Genomic DNA, 16,438 nt, shown 5'->3' with positions numbered 1-16,438 from the left:
TGGGTTTAGTAATGGTTTCAAATTTCTTTTTGTGCATGCAGCAATTCATTGGCTTAATCAAATAAAGAATACCATGGAAACCAACGTAATTTCCGATTTAGAATCATACTTAACGTTTTTTTTTCGTATTAAAATCGTCCTTTTAATTTTTTTGGACAAATATACCCTCACCACCACCACCACCACCACCACCACCAAACAACAGCAACAACACCAAACAACACCAAACCACACCAAACCAAGAAGCAGAAACAGAAAGCAAGACTACCACCAACACCAACACCAACACCAACAACAACACCACCACCAAGAACACAAAAAATAGAAAGCAAGAAAACAGAAAGCAAGAAAGCAGAACGGCGGTGATGGGCTTCTGCTCAGTGGGCTCGACAGCAACGGCCATGGAAGCTTCTCGGACGGCGATAGAGGTGCAAACGGCGGTGATGGGCTTCTGCTCAGTGGGCTCGACGGCGGCGCGGCGAGGACGACGACGACTGGGTGGCGCGATCCTCCTCCTCGCGGCTCTCTCTCTCTTCGTTGTTGACTTGCGATGGCGGCTCGTGGCGGATCGGCAGTGACTCCCCATAGACGGCGAAGCAGCACGGCGGCGGGGAACTGACGCGGTGGCAGGGCGCGGACAGCATCCCTTCCTCTTCCTCTCCTTCTCCTCGGCGGCGGCAAGGACGTCTGGAGGTGGCGGCGCGCTTCTCTGCTCCCTCAACTCCACGCTCTCTCTCTTTCCCTCGGATCTCCCTCCTAACGGCACAGTGGCGGCGACCGTGGCAGTGATGCCCACCCTTCCCCCTTCTCCTTCCCCCCTTCCCCCTTTTCCTCCCCCCCTTTCGAATACCCTTTTCTCTTTCTCCCTCAACGTGTTTTTTTTTTTTAATTTTATAATTTTTTTATTATAGGGGTAGTTTAGAAATAAATTAAAAAATTTTATTAGAAAGGACGATTTTAAATTTAAATACGACTTTAAAAATGATTTTAAATCAAAATATACACCAGGAACGAGTTCGACTCCGACGTAAGGAACCAAAACAATACTTATCCTTTTGATTTCTTTTCTTCTGAACTTTTTTGTTTTTTTAATTAATTTTTGGTTGAATAACACCTTTTAAAAATTTATAAAAAAAAGAAAAAGAACGAAGGAGAAAGAATACTTGCATGGCTTTAATTTTAGCTATTTAAATGCATGATTTATTTAGGATAAATAATTGAAATAAAATATTTAAAAACCAATATTATTTAAATATCCTAAACCAAAATCGGTTATATATTTTCTTATTTATATGAATGTAAATCGTTGCACAATGATTTCTAATTTATGTAAATCGCGATAGAATACAATGATTTACTAAGATTTTATTGTCAATCATTAGAGGATCTAGCAAATTGCCAATAATAAAAGAGAGATTTACAAAATAGAATTATAAAATAGACATAACGAGTTTTTATAGAGTTGCAAATAATAAATAATAAGAGTAAAAGAAGAAAATATGTAGTTAGTTAATAACTACTCTAATGAAAAGCCAACAAAAGAAAGAAACTTTTGTCAATTATAACTATGAACCGAACAATTTACTGAAATGAATTAAAGCCAAAAAAAAGTTTGAACAAAGCAGGATGAATAATCTTGATCCCACTAACATCAATATCATTATTAATCTCATGATCATCATCTCCTTCATAGAACAAATGTTGACACAGGCAAAGTTTTTACAAAATACAAAGTGGGAAGCCCAAAAAATTAGAAGAAATTTTGTTCATCCACACAGTAAAATTGGATTTTGTACAAAATTATTCAATACCAGAAAAGAAATTCATTATTTTTTTGTTGTATTGTTTGAATTTGGATTATCTAGGTTTTTATAGAAACACATATCATCAGAAAAGAAATTTGTACCAGATGACATCAAACTAATTTAATCATGTACAAAATGATTAGTGAACCTTAAACCTGGTTAAGTAAGAAAACCGCAATGAACAAAGCAGAACTCATCAATGGATCTTGCAGCACATCATAAAAATTGTGTAGATAGAAACAATAAATTTTGAAGGAATAGTTTTGAACAAGAGTAATTAATTCCTAAAGCTTATTTAGTTTAAAAGAAAAAAAAAAGTTGATTCCTAAAGCTTACATATGGTAATGTTATTGTGGTGGTTTGGACTCCTGCAAGTTCATCTCCTTCAATGCCAACCTTACTGCCTCTAAGGTTGCATTGGCCACAAGATTCCCATCCTTAATGTTGACCGGGCTGATCTCCGAGAGAAGGCCCAAGCATGGTGGTTGACATTCCTCTACAAGCAGGGATTTAGCCTTACCATACCCTGAAAGAAATTGTTGAGTGATATCACCAGGATCAGTTACAACAGGGCAGGTTTTCATCTTCAGATATTGAGGTATCGAGGAATGAACAAGATTCTCAGCTAAAGGCTCAAGTGTCGACAGATCATAAGCTTTCCGATAAAGCAGAGGAGCCTGCATCATCCCAATCACACAATTTAACAAATCAAGTTAAATTGTGAAGAGCTAGATGATGATATATACAAGACAGAATTAATTTAGTTTGTGAAGTTTAAATTCCTTTTATTTAGTCCCCAAACTTTACGAACGTGACTTAGATTAGTGGTTGGGACAATTTTCACAGTCTCTGCATCGAAAATCAGTGTTCAAAATGACAATTTTGTAAAATATCATATTTAAATTACATTCATGCTGTGGAACAGCAATTGAAACACTCAAGAAGGGACTAAACATTGGTTGGTATTTGGTATCGGCAGTGTCAAGGCAGGAGATTACGGATTTTTTCCTGCAGTACCAGTGTAGTTCAATCAATGCATGGGTACCATGGGCTTGAACAAAGAACAAATCAATCAAGGAGCTTCCATGGGTACCTTTCATCCAGAACACTGTTCATTGTTCACACCCTTTTTCATCTTGAGGAGCTTCCATTGTTTCAAGGACTAATGAGTTCAATAGTAAAGTTTGAAAATTCGATAGAGATAATTAGGGACTAAATAGAGACAATTGAAATTTTAAGAACTAAATTTAGATTCATGTGCTAGTTCATATTATCGCCTACCGGAGATGATGATGATCGAACAGAACAGGAATGAGGAAAATTCCAGTCCAAGTCGACAATCTGAGCGGATATTATCTCACGCAGCATCTTGGCACAGTTTACTGACAATTCAATGGTGGCAGATGCCTTCTCAGCCTCATGCGACAGTTTCAAGAACCAATGCGAAGCATCATTTAAGGCGTCCTTGGCAAGGAGATGGCCTTGGATGGTGGTGAGATCGCAGGAGAGAGCAACTTGGGTGGAGAGGGCTCCCAGGTTGAAGAGAACAGAGGCCTTCTCGAAATGGATGTTGTGCTGAGAAGAGTCCTGTTGTGAGTTGAATGCATTGTACCAAACAAAGATAGGTGGATTGGGTGAGGTAGTCATGGGGAACAAAGGCTCAATCATGCAAATGCATTTCAAATATTGGATGAGGCAGTTGCGGCGAACGGGTAGAGACAGGTCATCACGCTGCATTTCACTGCGCAACTTGTCTACCGTTTTCAAAAAGCCTTCTACTCTGTTTGCCTCGCTCTCGGAGTATTTGAGGACAAAGTAATTGCGCAGGGACTCGTAGAGGTCCAAGGGCTCACATTTCTTCAAAGGGAATGCCATAAGACGTGACGAAGACGAAGAGGAAGAAGAGAGGACTGAAAAATTTGTTGGATAAGGAGGAGGCATGTCCCATGGGTTAGCCAGCAGCTTTCCACCATCCATAATCTTGAAAGGGCTGTACTCGGAGAGGAGGAGGTCAAGGTATATTAGTTGTTGCTTGGGTGTCCACAGGTCCGAGTGCATGCAAATCCCTCTAACTAATATTTCCGTGATGGATTCTGCATCATGATCAAGAGGACAAGATTGGACCGATGAGGATGTTTTAGGTCGCTTGGGTTCGGGTAGGATGAATGATTTCCTCTGACGAGCCTCTTTCCGAAAGAATTTCTGCTTCTGATGAAGATGAGGTATCCAAGTTTCGTCAAATAAGCAGACATGTTTGGTTGCAGCCGAATCACTTAGTATCAGATCATATGCTCTCCAATAATGCTTAGAAACCTACGTCATATCATTATCATCAATTCATCATCAACATCATCCTATTGAAAATCCAAAATGAAAAAATAAATGAAAAATCAGTAAGTGTGAAGAGTCAAGACAGACCGATTTAAACAAATGGGCACATCGATGTTTTTGTAAAGCGGCACTGGCGTAGTTGTTGCTTTTGTCGTCGTCGAGTTGTTGCTGTAATTTGAGCTCCGAAGCCTGAGCGGAGAACAGCTGGTGCAGCGTCTCGGTGAAGACGAGAGTCAAGTCGAAGGTGGCGGAGATGTCCTTGGCGAAAACCTTCCAGAGTTCCGAGAAGAATTTGGCGGCGGCATTGAAGGCATCCATTGCAAGGTGACGGCCAAGGGCGGTGGTGCGGTCGCAAGAGGCTCCAATCTGGCTGTATATGGCGCCAAGGTTGTAGAGAACAGCAGCCTTCTCCAATTGGATAGTCTTATGGGAGGAGACTCCATCCACACATATATAGTCAGGGTCGAAGGCGTCGTACCAGAAAAACATGATGCCGTCGGAGTCGTCGGAGTCAGCGGTGAAGAGTGGCTCAACCATGCAGAGGCATTTGAAGTAGTGGATGAGGCAATCACGTTGCATGGGAAGGGAGAGGTCCCCTCGCTCCACCATGTCACTGCGACATTTGTTTAGGGTTTCCAGAACGCTTTCAACTTTCTCTGCATCGCTCTCTGAGTATTTTGTTGCTACCAACTTGCGTAACGGCTGGTACAGCTCCACCGGATCACTCTTCTTCAGTGGGATTGATAGCATCTTGTCCGGGTTCGGGTTCGGGTTCAGCAATCCCACATCCTCCTTGCTCGTGGCCATGGTGATGTCGTTGCTTTTGGCCATGGTGACGGCGATTCAGTTTATGATCAGGAAGTTGAAAATCGATGAAAATTGGAACCACTATGTATGTGATTATTTCAAATTTCAAATCTAAAACAATAAGCAAATTTTGGAATATATATTTTTCTTTTATTAGATTAATAAAAAACATGGGTCATTTGTTAGTAAACTAAATTTGAGTTTTAACGTAGGGCTAATAATAATAATAATAATAATAATAATAATAATAATAATAATAATAATAATAGGCAGTATTGTTATTTACGTCAGTATTGTTTATCTTGAATTTGAAATGCTTTCTGGTTGTTAGGACTGTGTAGTATCATAGGCAGGAAAGTAGGGTTAGTTAAGATCATAATTAAAAAATATATAAAATTATATAAATAAAATTAAAAACATGTGTTAAAACTTAAAATGCAAGTCTTTACAAACATAATAAATAATAAGAGTAAAAGAAGAAAATATGTAGTTAATAACTATTCTATTGAAAAGCCAACAAAAGAAAGAAACTCATGTCAATTATACATAAAGACTAAACTATGAACCGAACAATTTTCTGAAATGAATTAAAGCAAAAAAAAAAAAAATGGTTTGAACAAAGCAGGATGAATAATCTTGATCCCACGTAACATCAATATCATTATTAATCTCATGATCATCATCTCCTTCATAGAAAAAATGTTGACACAGGCAAAGTTTTTACAAAATACAAAGTGGTGAAGCCCAAAAAATTAGAAGAAATTTTGTTCATCCGCACAGTAAAATTGGATTTTGTACAAAATTATTCAATACCAGAGAAGAAATTCATTATTTTTTTGTTTTATTACTTTGAATTTGGGATTATCTAAGTTATTATAGAAACACATATCATCAGAAAAGAAATTTATACCAGATGACATCAAACTAATTTAATCATGAATAGTTTACCAACAATACAAAATGATTAGTGAACCTTCAACCTGGTTAAGTAAGAAAACCGCAGTGAACAAAGCAGAACTCATCAATGGACCTTGCAGTACATCATAAAAATTGTGTAGATAGAAACAATAAATTTTGAAGGAATAGTTTTGAACAAGAGTAATTAGTTCCTAAAGCTTATTTAGTTTAAAAGAAAAAAAAAAAAAGTTGATTCCTAAAGCTTACATAGTTTTTCTCTATGGTAATGTTATTGTGGTGGTTTGGACTCCTGCAAGTTCATCTCCTTCAATGCCAACCTTACTGCCTCTAAGGTTGCATTGGCCACAAGATTCCCATCCTTAATGTTGACCGGGCTGATCTCCGAGAGAAGGTCCAAGCATGGTGGTTGACATTCCCCTACAAGCAGGGATTTAGCCTTACCATACCCTGAAAGAAATTGTTGAGTGATATCACCAGGATCAGTTACAACAGGGCAGGTTTTCATCTTCAGATATTGAGGTATCGAGGAATGAACAAGATTCTCAGCTAAAGGCTCAAGTGTCGACATATCATAAGCTTTCTGATAAAGCAAAGGAGCCTGCGTCATCCCAATCACACAATTTAACAAATCAAGATTAATATCAATTAAAATAATCAGCTGAAGAGCTAGATGATGATATATACAGGATAGAATTAATTTAGTTCATGAAGTTTCAATTCCTTTTATGTAGTCCCCAAACCTTACCAAATCTGAAGTTTTTCACGCTTTTGTGCAATATAAAGCATATATTAAGAACCTTACAAGATATACTATGAAGTACTTGCAGATAATAGAAAGGAATACCTATCAAATGCTTTTACATCTTTTTTACAACAACATGGCATAGAGCATAGATTCTCTTGCCCATATGTTCATGAACAGAATGGCAGGGCTAAGAGAAAGCATTGCCACCTCACAGAAATGGCTCTAGCTATGCTTTCTACTGCTAAAATGCCTCTAATTTACTAGAATGAGGCTGTTTTAACTTCAGCTTTTCTGATTAATAGACTGCCTACAACTATCTTGGATGGTAAGTCACCGTTTGAGAATTTGTTTAATCAACCTCCAGATTATAATCATTTGAAGGTCTTTGGTAGTTTCTGTTATCCACACTTGAGACCATATAACAAAAATAAGTTCAATTATAGATCACATCAATGCATTTTTATTGGTTATGGGCAAAATTATAAGGGATATAAGTGCTTATCCCCTTTTGGTAAAGTTTATATATCTAGAAATGTGCTTTTTGATGAACATATTTTCTCCTTTATTACTTTATTTTCTTTACCTAATACATCTTCTAATGATGATTTATCAATTGTTTTTTTTATCAAAACGTTCCTAAATTTTGCACTAATGCTAACTCAAATATCTCAACAAAATGTTCATGAATATGTCACTTATCCCTCTTTTACTAACTCTATGCCTTTTATTAATAGAGATTTAGTCTCCAATAACCCTCACTCTACAATTAATTCTGATGAAGCCTCACACACTGCCTCATACCTTCATTTCAATACTAACACTACTGACATATCTTCTGAGGCCACATCTAGTTCAGTGTCTCCAAATTCTATTCCAAATTCTAGAATTGAAACACAACTCCCCTTCCCCCTACTTCTACTAATCCCTTACCAAGAAATCAGCATCCTATGGTTACTAGAGCAAAGCCTGGCATAATTAAGCCAAAAGCTCTAATTACAACTAAGTCAGACAGCAAAATTGTTTCAAGGACTAACATGAGTTCCTTAGTAAAGTTTGGAAATTAAATAGAGACAATTGAAATTTTAAGAACTAAATTTAGATTCATGTGCTAGTTCATATTATCGCCTACCGGAGATGATGATGATCGAACAGAACAGGAATGAGGAAAATTCCAGTATATTATCTGACGCAGCACCTTGGCACAGTTTACTGACAATTCAATGGTGGCAGATGCCTTCTCAGCCTCATGTGACTGTTTCAAAAACCAATGCGAAGCATCATTGAAGGCGTCCTTGGCAAGGAGATGGCCTTGGATGGTGGTGAGATCGCAGGAGAGAGCAACTTGTTTGGAGAGGGCTGCCAGGTTGAAGAGAACAGAGGCCTTCTCAAAATGGATGTTGTGCTGAGAAGAGTCTTCTTGTGGGTTGAATGCATTGTACCAAACAAAGATAGGTGGATTGGGTGAGTTAGTCATGGGAAACAAAGGCTCAATCATGCAAAGGCATTTCAAATAGAGGATGAGGCAGTCGCGGCGACCAGATAGAGAGAGGTCATCACGCTGCATTCCACTGCACAATTCGTCTACCATTTTGAAAAGGCCTTCTACTCTGTTTGCCTCGCTCTCAGAGTATTTGAGGACAAAGTAATTGCGCAGGGACTCGTAGAGGTTCAAGGGCTCACATTTCTTCAAAGGGAATGCCATAAGACGTGACGAAGACGAAGACGAAGAAGAGAGGACTGCAAAATTTGTTGGATAAGGAGGAGGCATGTCCCATGGGTTAGCCAGCAGCTTTCCACCATCCATAATCTTGAAAGGGCTGTTCTCGGAGAGGAGGAGGTCAAGGTATATTAGTTGCTGCTTGGGTGTCCACAGGTCCGAGTTGCTGCAAATCCCTCTAACTAATTTTTCCGTGATGGATTCTGCATCATGATCAAGATGACAAGATTGGACCAATGAGGATGTTTTGGGTCGCTTGGCTTTCGGTAGGATGAATGATTTCCTCTGACGAGCCTCTTCCCGAAAGAATTTCTGCTTCTGATGAAGATGAGGTATCCAAGTTTCGTCAAATAAGCAGACATGTTTGGTTGCAGCCGGATCACTTAGTATCAGATCATATGCTCTCCCATAATGCTTAGAAACCTACGTCATATCATTATCATCAATTCATCATCAACATCATCCTATTGAAAATCCAAAGTGAAAAAATAAATGCAAAATCAGTAAGTGTTAAGAGTCAAGACAGACCGATTTAAACAAATGGGCACATCGATGTTTTTGGAAAGCGGAACTGGCGTCGTTGTTGCTTTTGTCGTCGTCGAGTTGTTGCTGTAATTTGAGCTCGGAAGCCTGAGCGGAGAAGAGCTGGTGCAGCGTCTCGGTGAAGAGGAGAGTCAAGTCGAAGGTGGCGGAGATGTCCTTGGCGAAACCCTTCCAGAGTTCCGAGAAGAATTTGGCGGCGGCATTGAAGGCATCCATTGCAAGGTGACGGCCAAGGGCGGTGGTGCGGTCGCAAGAGGCTCCAATCTGGCTGTATATGGCGCCAAGGTTGTAGAGAACAGCAGCCTTCTCCAATTGGATACTCTTATGGGAGGAGACTCCATCCACACATATATAGTCAGGGTCGAAGGCGTCGTACCAGAAAAACATGATGCCGTCGGAGTCGTCGGAGTCAGCGGTGAAGAGTGGCTCAACCATGCAGAGGCATTTGAAGTAGTGGATGAGGCAATCACGTTGCATGGGAAGGGAGAGGTCCCCTCGCTCCACCATGTCACTGCGACATTTGTTTAGGGTTTCCAGAACGCTTTCAACTTTCTCTGCATCGCTCTCTGAGAATTTTGTAGCTACCAACTTGCGTAACGGCTGGTACAGCTCCACCGGATCACTCTTTTTCAGTGGGATTGATAGCATCTTGTCCAGGTTCGGGTTCAGCAATCCCACATCCTCCTTGCTCGTGGCCATGGTGACGTCGTTGCTTTTGGCCATGGTGACGGCGATTCAGTTTATGATCAGGAAGTTGAAAATCGATGAAAATTGGAACCACAATGTATGTGATTATTTCAAATTTTAAATTTCAAATCTAAAACAATAAGCAAATTTTGGAATATATATTTTTCTTTTATTAGATTAATAAAAAACATGGGTCATTTGTTAGTAGACTAAATTTGAGTTTTAACGTAGAGCTAATAATAATAGGCAGTATTGTTATTTACGTCAGTATTGTTTATCTTGAATTTGAAATGCTTTCTGGTTGTTAGGACTGTGTAGTATCACAGGCAGGAAAGTAGCGTTAGTTAAGATCATAATTAAAAAATATATAAAATTATATAAATAAAATTAAAAACATGTGTTAAAAGTTAAAACTTAAAATGTAAGTCTTTACAAACATAATAAATAATAAGAGTAAAAGAAGAAAATATGTAGTTAATAACTATTCTAATGAAAAGCCAACAAAAGAAAGAAACTCATGTCAATTATACATAAAGACTAAACTATGAACCGAACAATTTTCTGAAATGAATTAAAGCCCAAAAAAAATGGTTTGAACAAAGCAGGATGAATAATCTTGATCCCACGTAACATCAATATCATTATTAATCTCATGATCATCATCTCCTTCATAGAACAAATGTTGACAGAGGCAAAGTTTTTACAAAATACAAAGTGGGCAAGCCCAAAAAATTAGAAGAAATTTTGTTCATCCAAACAGTAAAATTGGATTTTGTACAAAATTATTCAATACCAGAGAAGAAATTCATTATTTTTTTGTTTTATTACTTTGAATTTGGGATTTTCTAGGTTCTTATAGAAACACATATCACCAGAAAAGAAATTTGTACCAGATGACATCAAACTAATTTAATCATGAATAGTTTACCAACAATACAAAATGATTAGTGAACCTTCAACCTGGTTAAGTAAGAAAACCGCAGTGAACAAAGCAGAACTCATCAATGGACCTTGCAGCACATCATAAAAATTGTGTAGATAGAAACAATAAATTTTGAAGGAATAGTTTTGAACAAGAGTAATTAGTTCCTAAAGCTTATTTAGTTTAAAAGAAAAAAAAAAGTTGATTCCTAAAGCTTACATATGGTAATGTTATTGTGGTGGTTTGGACTCCTGCAAGTTCATCTCCTTCAACGCCAACCTTACTGCCTCCAAGGTTGCATTGGCCACAAGATTCCCATCCTTAATATCCAAGCATGGTGGTTGACATCCCTCTACAAGCAGGGATTTAGCCTTACCATACCCTGAAAGAAATTGTTCAGTGATATCACCTGGATCAGTTACAACAGGGCAGGTTTTCATCTTCAGATATTGAGGTATCGAGGATTGAACAAAAGTCTCAGCTAAAGGCTCAAGTGTCGACAGATCAAAAGCTTTCTGATAAAGCAGAAGAGCCTGCATCATCCCAATCACACAATTAAACAAATCAAGATTGATATGATGATATCAATTAAAATAATCAGCTGAAGAACTAGATGATTATATATACAGGATAGAATTAATTTAGTTTATGAAGTTTCAATTGATTTTATTTAGTTTCCAAACTTTACAAGCGTGACTTAGATTAGTAGTTGGGACAATTTTCACAGAGTCCAATGTGGTATCTAGCTGTCCGGTGCATTGAAAATTGTTTCAAGGACTAACATGAGTTCGTTAGTAAAGTTTGGAAATTAGATAGAGACAATTAGGGACTAAATAAAGACAATTGAAATTTTAAGAACTTAATTTAGATTCATGTGCTAGTTCATATTATCGCCTACCGGAGATGATGATGATCGAACAGAACAGGAATGAGGAAAATTCCAGTCCAAGTCGGCAATCTGAGCGGATATTATCTCACGCAGCATCTTGGCACAGTTTACTGACAATTCAATGGTGGCAGATGCCTTCTCAGCCTCATGCGACAGTTTGGAGAACCAATGTGAAGCATCATTTAAGGCGTCCTTGGCAAGGCGATGGCCTTGGATGGTGGTGAGATCGCAGGAGAGAGCAACTTGGGTGGAGAGGGCTCCCAGGTTAAAGAGAACAGAGGCCTTCTCGAAATGGATGTTGTGCTGAGAAGAGTCCTGTTGTGGGTTGAATGCATTGTACCAAACAAAGATAGGTGGATTGGGTGAGGTAGTCATGGGGAACAAAGGCTCAATCATGCAAACGCATTTCAAATACTGGATGAGGCAGTCACGGCGAATGGGTAGAGAGAGGTCATCACGCTGCATTTCACTGCGCAATTTGTCTACCATTTTGAAAAGGCCTTCTACTCTCTCTGCCTCGCTCTCAGAGTATTTAAGGGCAACATAACTCCGAAGGGACTCATAGAGGTCCAAGGGCTCACATTTCTTCAAAGGGAATGCCATAAGATGTGACGAAGACGAAGACGACGAAGAGAGGATTGCAAAATTTGTTGGATAAGGAGGAGGCATGTCCCATGGGTTAGCCAGCAGCTTTCCACCATCCATAATCTTGAAAGGGCTGTACTCGGAGAGGAGGAGGTCAAGGTATATTAGTTGTTGCTTGGGTGTCCACAGGTCCGAGTGCCTGCAAATCCCTCTAACTAATTTTTCCGTGATGGATTCTGCATCATGATCAAGAGGACAAGATTGTACCAATGAGGATGTTTTAGGTCGCTTGGAATTGGGTAGGATGAATGATTTCCTCTGACGAGCCTCTTCCCGAAAGAATTTCTGCTTCTGATGAAGATGAGGTATCCAAGTGTGGTCAAATGAGCAGACATGTTTGAATGCAGCCGAATCACATATTATCAGATCATATGCTCTACGGTAATGCTTAGAAACCTACATCATCATCAATTCATCATCAACATCATCCTACGTCGTTGCTTTTGGCCATGGTGACGGCGATTCAGTTTATGATCAGGAAGTTGAAAATCGATGAAAATTGGAACCACTATGTATGTGATTTATTTCAAATTTCAAATCTAAAACAAGCAGCAAATTTTGGAATATATATTTTTCTTTTTTCTTTTTTTTTTGGTGACTATATTTTTCCTTCTTTTGGTAACGAATATATATTTTCCTTATATCAGAATAATAAATAAATGGGCCATTTGTTAGTAAACTAGATGATAATAATAATAATAATAATAATAATAATAATAATAATAATAATAATAATAATGGTCACTTTATTAATAAAAATCAGACTATATATACGAAGGTATACGAAGGTACTGAAGTTGAAAGAGATGAAATACCGTTATTCATTGGAGAAATAGATCGTGTAAAGGGGGAGGTGTTTGAAAGAAATCCAGTTCCTGAATAAGTGCAGTTTGTTATTTACGTGGGTATTGTTTATCTTGAATTTGAAATGCTTTCTGGTTGTTAGGACTGTGTAGTATCATAGGCAGGAAAGTAGGGTTAGTTAAGATCATAATTAAAAAATATATAAAATTAAAAAAAATGTGTTGAAACTTAAAATGCAAGTCTTTACAAATATAATAATCAAATATCAATTCTTAAACATAACTAATGATGCAAAAAGTGATAATAATCTAGTCTCTAAAACAAAATAATTTCTCAATTTAAATGAGCAAGAACGAGTAAAAATATAACATAATTGGTAAATCAAATCCAAAAGATGATTTCAAAGTCAGTGTTTATATCTTTATAAGACAAATTTGGATTTGATCAATATTTTCCTCATTTATATCTTTATAGAACAAATTTGGATTTGATAAACATTTTCCTTATTTTGATTTACATCTATATCTTTCCTAGCATTGTTACTCAACTCAGCAACCAAAAAAACAAAATATTTACGGCAACAAAATATTTAGCTAACCGATTTTTTAAGCAACACAACAATAAATTCAAGGTTCAATAATGATAATAATCATCAACAAATTCAACTCAAGTATTGCAGAATGCAGAAACACCGAACACCAATGTTTGTGTTCAAATGTGTTAAAACAAAGTCTACACTCACCAAATCATAGTTTGAGCTTTCTCTAAACCAAATCAAACACCAACTATAATTAGCAAATTTGGGACAACTTAAAAGGTGAATGAACCAACAGCAATAGCAAAATGATGTAAAACTACAATGTTATTTTACATGGTCCAGATAATATAAAAGCTACAAAGGCTGCAAAGCAAGATAATCAAACGATAGGGGATTATCATTCTTGACACTAGTTCAACCAACAATAAACCAACCTAGAGAACAAATCCTGTTTATATTAGAAAAAGGTAATAATAACAATAATACATTCTGTAAGTAACTTTTTTATGACTACTAAGCATATAAATAAGAACATGCATACAAAAATGAAACCACCAAGCAGATAGATAGTCAGAATTGAAAGGATTAGACATGAGCAGTGCCTTGGGTGAATTTTGGATCCTCGCATCTATACTTTCCATCCGGTCCAATTCCAAAACCTTTTGGATCGGCAAATACGTTCTCCAGAAGCTGGCTGCGGGGAGGGAGAGGGCTCTCATCGGCAAACTCGACCGCTTCGTCAAGTAGCTCCTCGATTTTCTTGTCTATGGCCTTCAATTCTTGTTCAGAGGCTAACTTGTTGTCAAAAAGATATTTCTTCAGTGCTGTGATGGGATCCCTGCCTGCATAGTGTGCCTTCTCAGCTGCCAAAGAAGAAACAGATTCTGATTAGCAATTATTCAGAGCATTAAGCCATCACCATAGTTTATGAGTACGAAAATTTGGCAAACAAAGAAGCAATTAAATATTAAGTGATCAAGAGAACTGGTTGCTTAGTCAAGAGAACTCTTAGACAAAGTTATAAGCCTTTACAAAGAGCCAATGAAAAAGTGAGACGACTTTCCATCATCAACAAATTTTAGTATGCACAAATGCAAAAAATTTATCCACCTTGAAGATGGGGTGCACACATCAAAATCTATATGACCTAAACAAATGCAGTCATGCATAATGTAACTGCAGATAAATGCAAAGGATCATGATCAACATATTTACTTCAAAATTAATAACATATTGCAACTAGATATATCTTAATCTAAATACTCACCAGGGTCACGAAGCTCATCAGGATCAGCCAACGAATGTCCTCTAAATCTATAAGTCTCACATTCCACTAAAGTAGGTCCCTCTCCTCTTCTAGCTCTTTCAATTGCCTCCTTTGCGACCTCTCTGACCTTCAAGACATCCATCCCATCGACATGGATCCCGGGCATTCCAAACGCCGGTCCCTTCTTCCATATCTGCGGATCAGAAGTTGCCCTGAGGTGTGACATACCAATAGCCCACAAATTGTTTTCCACCACAAACACAATTGGCAATTTCCATAAAGCTGCCATGTTAAGGCATTCATAGAACTGTCCATTGTTACAAGTCCCATCTCCGAAAAATGCCAATGTCACCTCATCAGCACCTGGTTCTTTCAACACCTCCCTTCTGTACTTACTGGAGAAGGCTGCCCCAGTGGCCACTGGAATTCCTTCACCAATGAACGCAAACCCACCGAGCAAATTGTGCTGTTTTGAGAACATATGCATCGAACCGCCCTGACCTCGGCAGCAACCCGTTGCCTTCCCAAAGAGTTCACTCATCACTTCACGAGCCGGGACCCCCTTACTAAGGGCATGAACATGGTCCCTGTACGTACTCACCACATAATCTTCCTTCTTAAGAAACTTGATGAATCCAGTTGACACAGCTTCTTGGCCATTGTACAAGTGAACAAAACCAAACATCTTGCCCCTATAATACATCTGGGCACACATATCTTCAAAGAACCTACCTAATATCATGTCTTCATAGAGCACCAAGCCTTCCTCTTTAGTAATTAGCTGCTCACAAAAAGTCAAAATAAAAATCTCTATATAATCAAAAATCATATTCCCAAACCAATATTGCAATACCAAACATCATAAGAATACTATTCTCAATACTAAGAAGCCAGTTAGCTAAAACAAGACAAAAACAAAACAAATAAATCTACATCAGCAAAGTGTGAAGCAACTATACATCTCAAATATAGTAAAAAGTAAATTGAGTCCAAACTATACATCTCCCTTTTTCTATAAATTGAGCGAAGTTCATGTAGCTTATAAACCCAATTGGGTACCAACTCAAAGTAGCTGAATTGAGTGCAAAGTTCAGTAATTTAGAGATTCTGAACGTGAAATGAGCAAACAATAATAAAGGGTGACCAAATTGGAGGTTGATTCGAATCATGCAGCATATAAACCCAACTGGGTACAATTCAAAAGGACATGAATTGAGTGAAAAGTTCGGTTTTTTAACCAAAACCCATCACATAAAAATAATGCTATTCACAAAAAGAAGATATTTTGAATGACAAAATGAAGAAACAAGGATAAAGGGGCACCAGATTGGAGGCTGATTTGAGCTTCTTCTCCTTGACAACATCGGAGACAGCAACAACAGGCGAAGACGTAGATGCTGCCGATGAAGAACGGCGTTGAGCAGCTACAATAGGTTTATTGAAGCGAAGCTTGGTATGATTGGATCCAAAGAAAGTGGAAAAGAGAGGCTTGTCACTGGATCTGGTAGAGGGAGGAGCTGTGATGGGGTGCACGAACTTGGTTGCAGACAAAGACATTCTTTCTAGACTGCAACGAAAAAGGGAACGAGGAAAATGTCTGCAACTGCAATGTTTATGTTGGGAATGAGAGAAACTGAGAGAAGAAATGTGAATGAATGGAAGGGAAAAATGAGAAGTTATATTCACAAGAACCAAAATGGGAACTGAAAGCCTAAAAGGGGGTGGCGGAGGAAACGAAGCTATGCCACTTAGCAATAATCGAATTAAGCTTTGGAATTTGGATATGTAATATTGTCAAGAGGAAAGAATAAATTGATCAG

The 16,438-nt window shown here is 38.1% G+C and overlaps 4 protein-coding genes across 7 annotated transcripts; all 4 read right to left on the bottom strand.

The window, feature by feature from the left end:
• Positions 1–1,899: 1,899 nt before the first annotated feature.
• On the bottom strand, positions 1,900–6,198 carry LOC107624370 (uncharacterized). Of its 3 annotated transcripts, XM_088504690.1 has the most exons (4): positions 6,108–6,198; positions 4,224–4,956; positions 3,087–4,118; positions 2,011–2,482 (listed from the first exon to the last, which is right to left on the bottom strand). In XM_088504690.1, the coding sequence occupies exons 2-4, from the start codon at positions 4,941–4,943 to the stop codon at positions 2,153–2,155; spliced, it is 2,082 nt and encodes a 693-aa protein (XP_088360816.1). In that variant the 5' UTR covers positions 4,944–4,956; positions 6,108–6,198; the 3' UTR covers positions 2,011–2,152. The 3 variants fall into 3 exon arrangements, with proteins under 3 accessions (XP_016182357.2, XP_088360816.1, XP_088360817.1); XM_016326871.3 differs by lacking the exon at positions 6,108–6,198 and having other exon boundaries at positions 1,900–2,482; positions 4,224–5,087; XM_088504691.1 differs by lacking the exons at positions 2,011–2,482; positions 6,108–6,198 and adding an exon at positions 2,769–2,967 and having other exon boundaries at positions 4,224–5,084.
• Positions 5,981–10,821, bottom strand: LOC107621443 (uncharacterized). Of its 2 annotated transcripts, XM_088504693.1 has the most exons (4): positions 10,695–10,821; positions 8,852–9,578; positions 7,736–8,746; positions 5,981–6,459 (listed from the first exon to the last, which is right to left on the bottom strand). In XM_088504693.1, the coding sequence occupies exons 2-4, from the start codon at positions 9,563–9,565 to the stop codon at positions 6,130–6,132; spliced, it is 2,055 nt and encodes a 684-aa protein (XP_088360819.1). In that variant the 5' UTR covers positions 9,566–9,578; positions 10,695–10,821; the 3' UTR covers positions 5,981–6,129. The 2 variants fall into 2 exon arrangements, with proteins under 2 accessions (XP_088360819.1, XP_088360818.1); XM_088504692.1 differs by lacking the exon at positions 10,695–10,821 and having other exon boundaries at positions 8,852–9,719.
• Positions 10,365–12,534, bottom strand: LOC107624379 (vacuolar-sorting protein BRO1-like). The gene is made up of 2 exons (XM_088504694.1): positions 11,374–12,534; positions 10,365–11,008 (listed from the first exon to the last, which is right to left on the bottom strand). Exons 1-2 carry the CDS (start codon positions 12,067–12,069, stop codon positions 10,706–10,708), a joined length of 999 nt encoding a protein of 332 aa, XP_088360820.1. The 5' UTR covers positions 12,070–12,534; the 3' UTR covers positions 10,365–10,705.
• A 1,097-nt stretch (positions 12,535–13,631) lies between these two features.
• Positions 13,632–16,402, bottom strand: LOC107624360 (pyruvate dehydrogenase E1 component subunit alpha-3, chloroplastic). Its single transcript, XM_016326861.3, has 3 exons — positions 15,942–16,402; positions 14,619–15,399; positions 13,632–14,214 (listed from the first exon to the last, which is right to left on the bottom strand). The coding sequence occupies exons 1-3, from the start codon at positions 16,173–16,175 to the stop codon at positions 13,937–13,939; spliced, it is 1,293 nt and encodes a 430-aa protein (XP_016182347.1). The 5' UTR covers positions 16,176–16,402; the 3' UTR covers positions 13,632–13,936.
• Between the last annotated feature and the right edge of the window lie 36 nt (positions 16,403–16,438).

The sequence above is a fragment of the Arachis ipaensis genome, chromosome B2 (genome assembly GCF_059453495.1).
Source record: "Arachis ipaensis isolate K30076 ecotype BB chromosome B2, ASM5945349v1, whole genome shotgun sequence".
NCBI classification, from domain to species: Eukaryota; Viridiplantae; Streptophyta; class Magnoliopsida; order Fabales; family Fabaceae; genus Arachis; species Arachis ipaensis.
This window is presented reverse-complemented; position numbering and strand designations above follow the sequence as displayed.

Excerpts from the sequence above, each read along its gene's own strand:
- LOC107624360 (XM_016326861.3), bottom strand. The coding sequence starts at position 16,175 with ATGTCTTTGTCTGCAACCAAGTTCGTGCACCCCATCACAGCTCCTCCC. Across the intron at positions 15,400-15,941 it reads TCAAATCAGCCTCCAATCTG|CTAATTACTAAAGAGGAAGG; the intron begins GTGCCCCTTTAT and ends TTTTGTGAGCAG. Across the intron at positions 14,215-14,618 it reads TGATGAGCTTCGTGACCCTG|CTGAGAAGGCACACTATGCA; the intron begins GTGAGTATTTAG and ends CTTCTTTGGCAG.
- LOC107624379 (XM_088504694.1), bottom strand. The coding sequence starts at position 12,069 with ATGGATGGTGGAAAGCTGCTGGCTAACCCATGGGACATGCCTCCTCCT. Across the intron at positions 11,009-11,373 it reads TTCGATCATCATCATCTCCG|GCTCTTCTGCTTTATCAGAA; the intron begins GTAGGCGATAAT and ends GGGATGATGCAG.
- LOC107624370 (XM_016326871.3), bottom strand. The coding sequence starts at position 4,967 with ATGGCCAAAAGCAACGACATCACCATGGCCACGAGCAAGGAGGATGTG. Across the intron at positions 4,119-4,223 it reads GTGCCCATTTGTTTAAATCG|GTTTCTAAGCATTATTGGAG; the intron begins GTCTGTCTTGAC and ends GATATGACGTAG. Across the intron at positions 2,483-3,086 it reads TTCGATCATCATCATCTCCG|GCTCCTCTGCTTTATCGGAA; the intron begins GTAGGCGATAAT and ends GGGATGATGCAG.
- LOC107621443 (XM_088504692.1), bottom strand. The coding sequence starts at position 9,589 with ATGGCCAAAAGCAACGACGTCACCATGGCCACGAGCAAGGAGGATGTG. Across the intron at positions 8,747-8,851 it reads GTGCCCATTTGTTTAAATCG|GTTTCTAAGCATTATGGGAG; the intron begins GTCTGTCTTGAC and ends GATATGACGTAG. Across the intron at positions 6,460-7,735 it reads TTCGATCATCATCATCTCCG|GCTCCTTTGCTTTATCAGAA; the intron begins GTAGGCGATAAT and ends GGGATGACGCAG.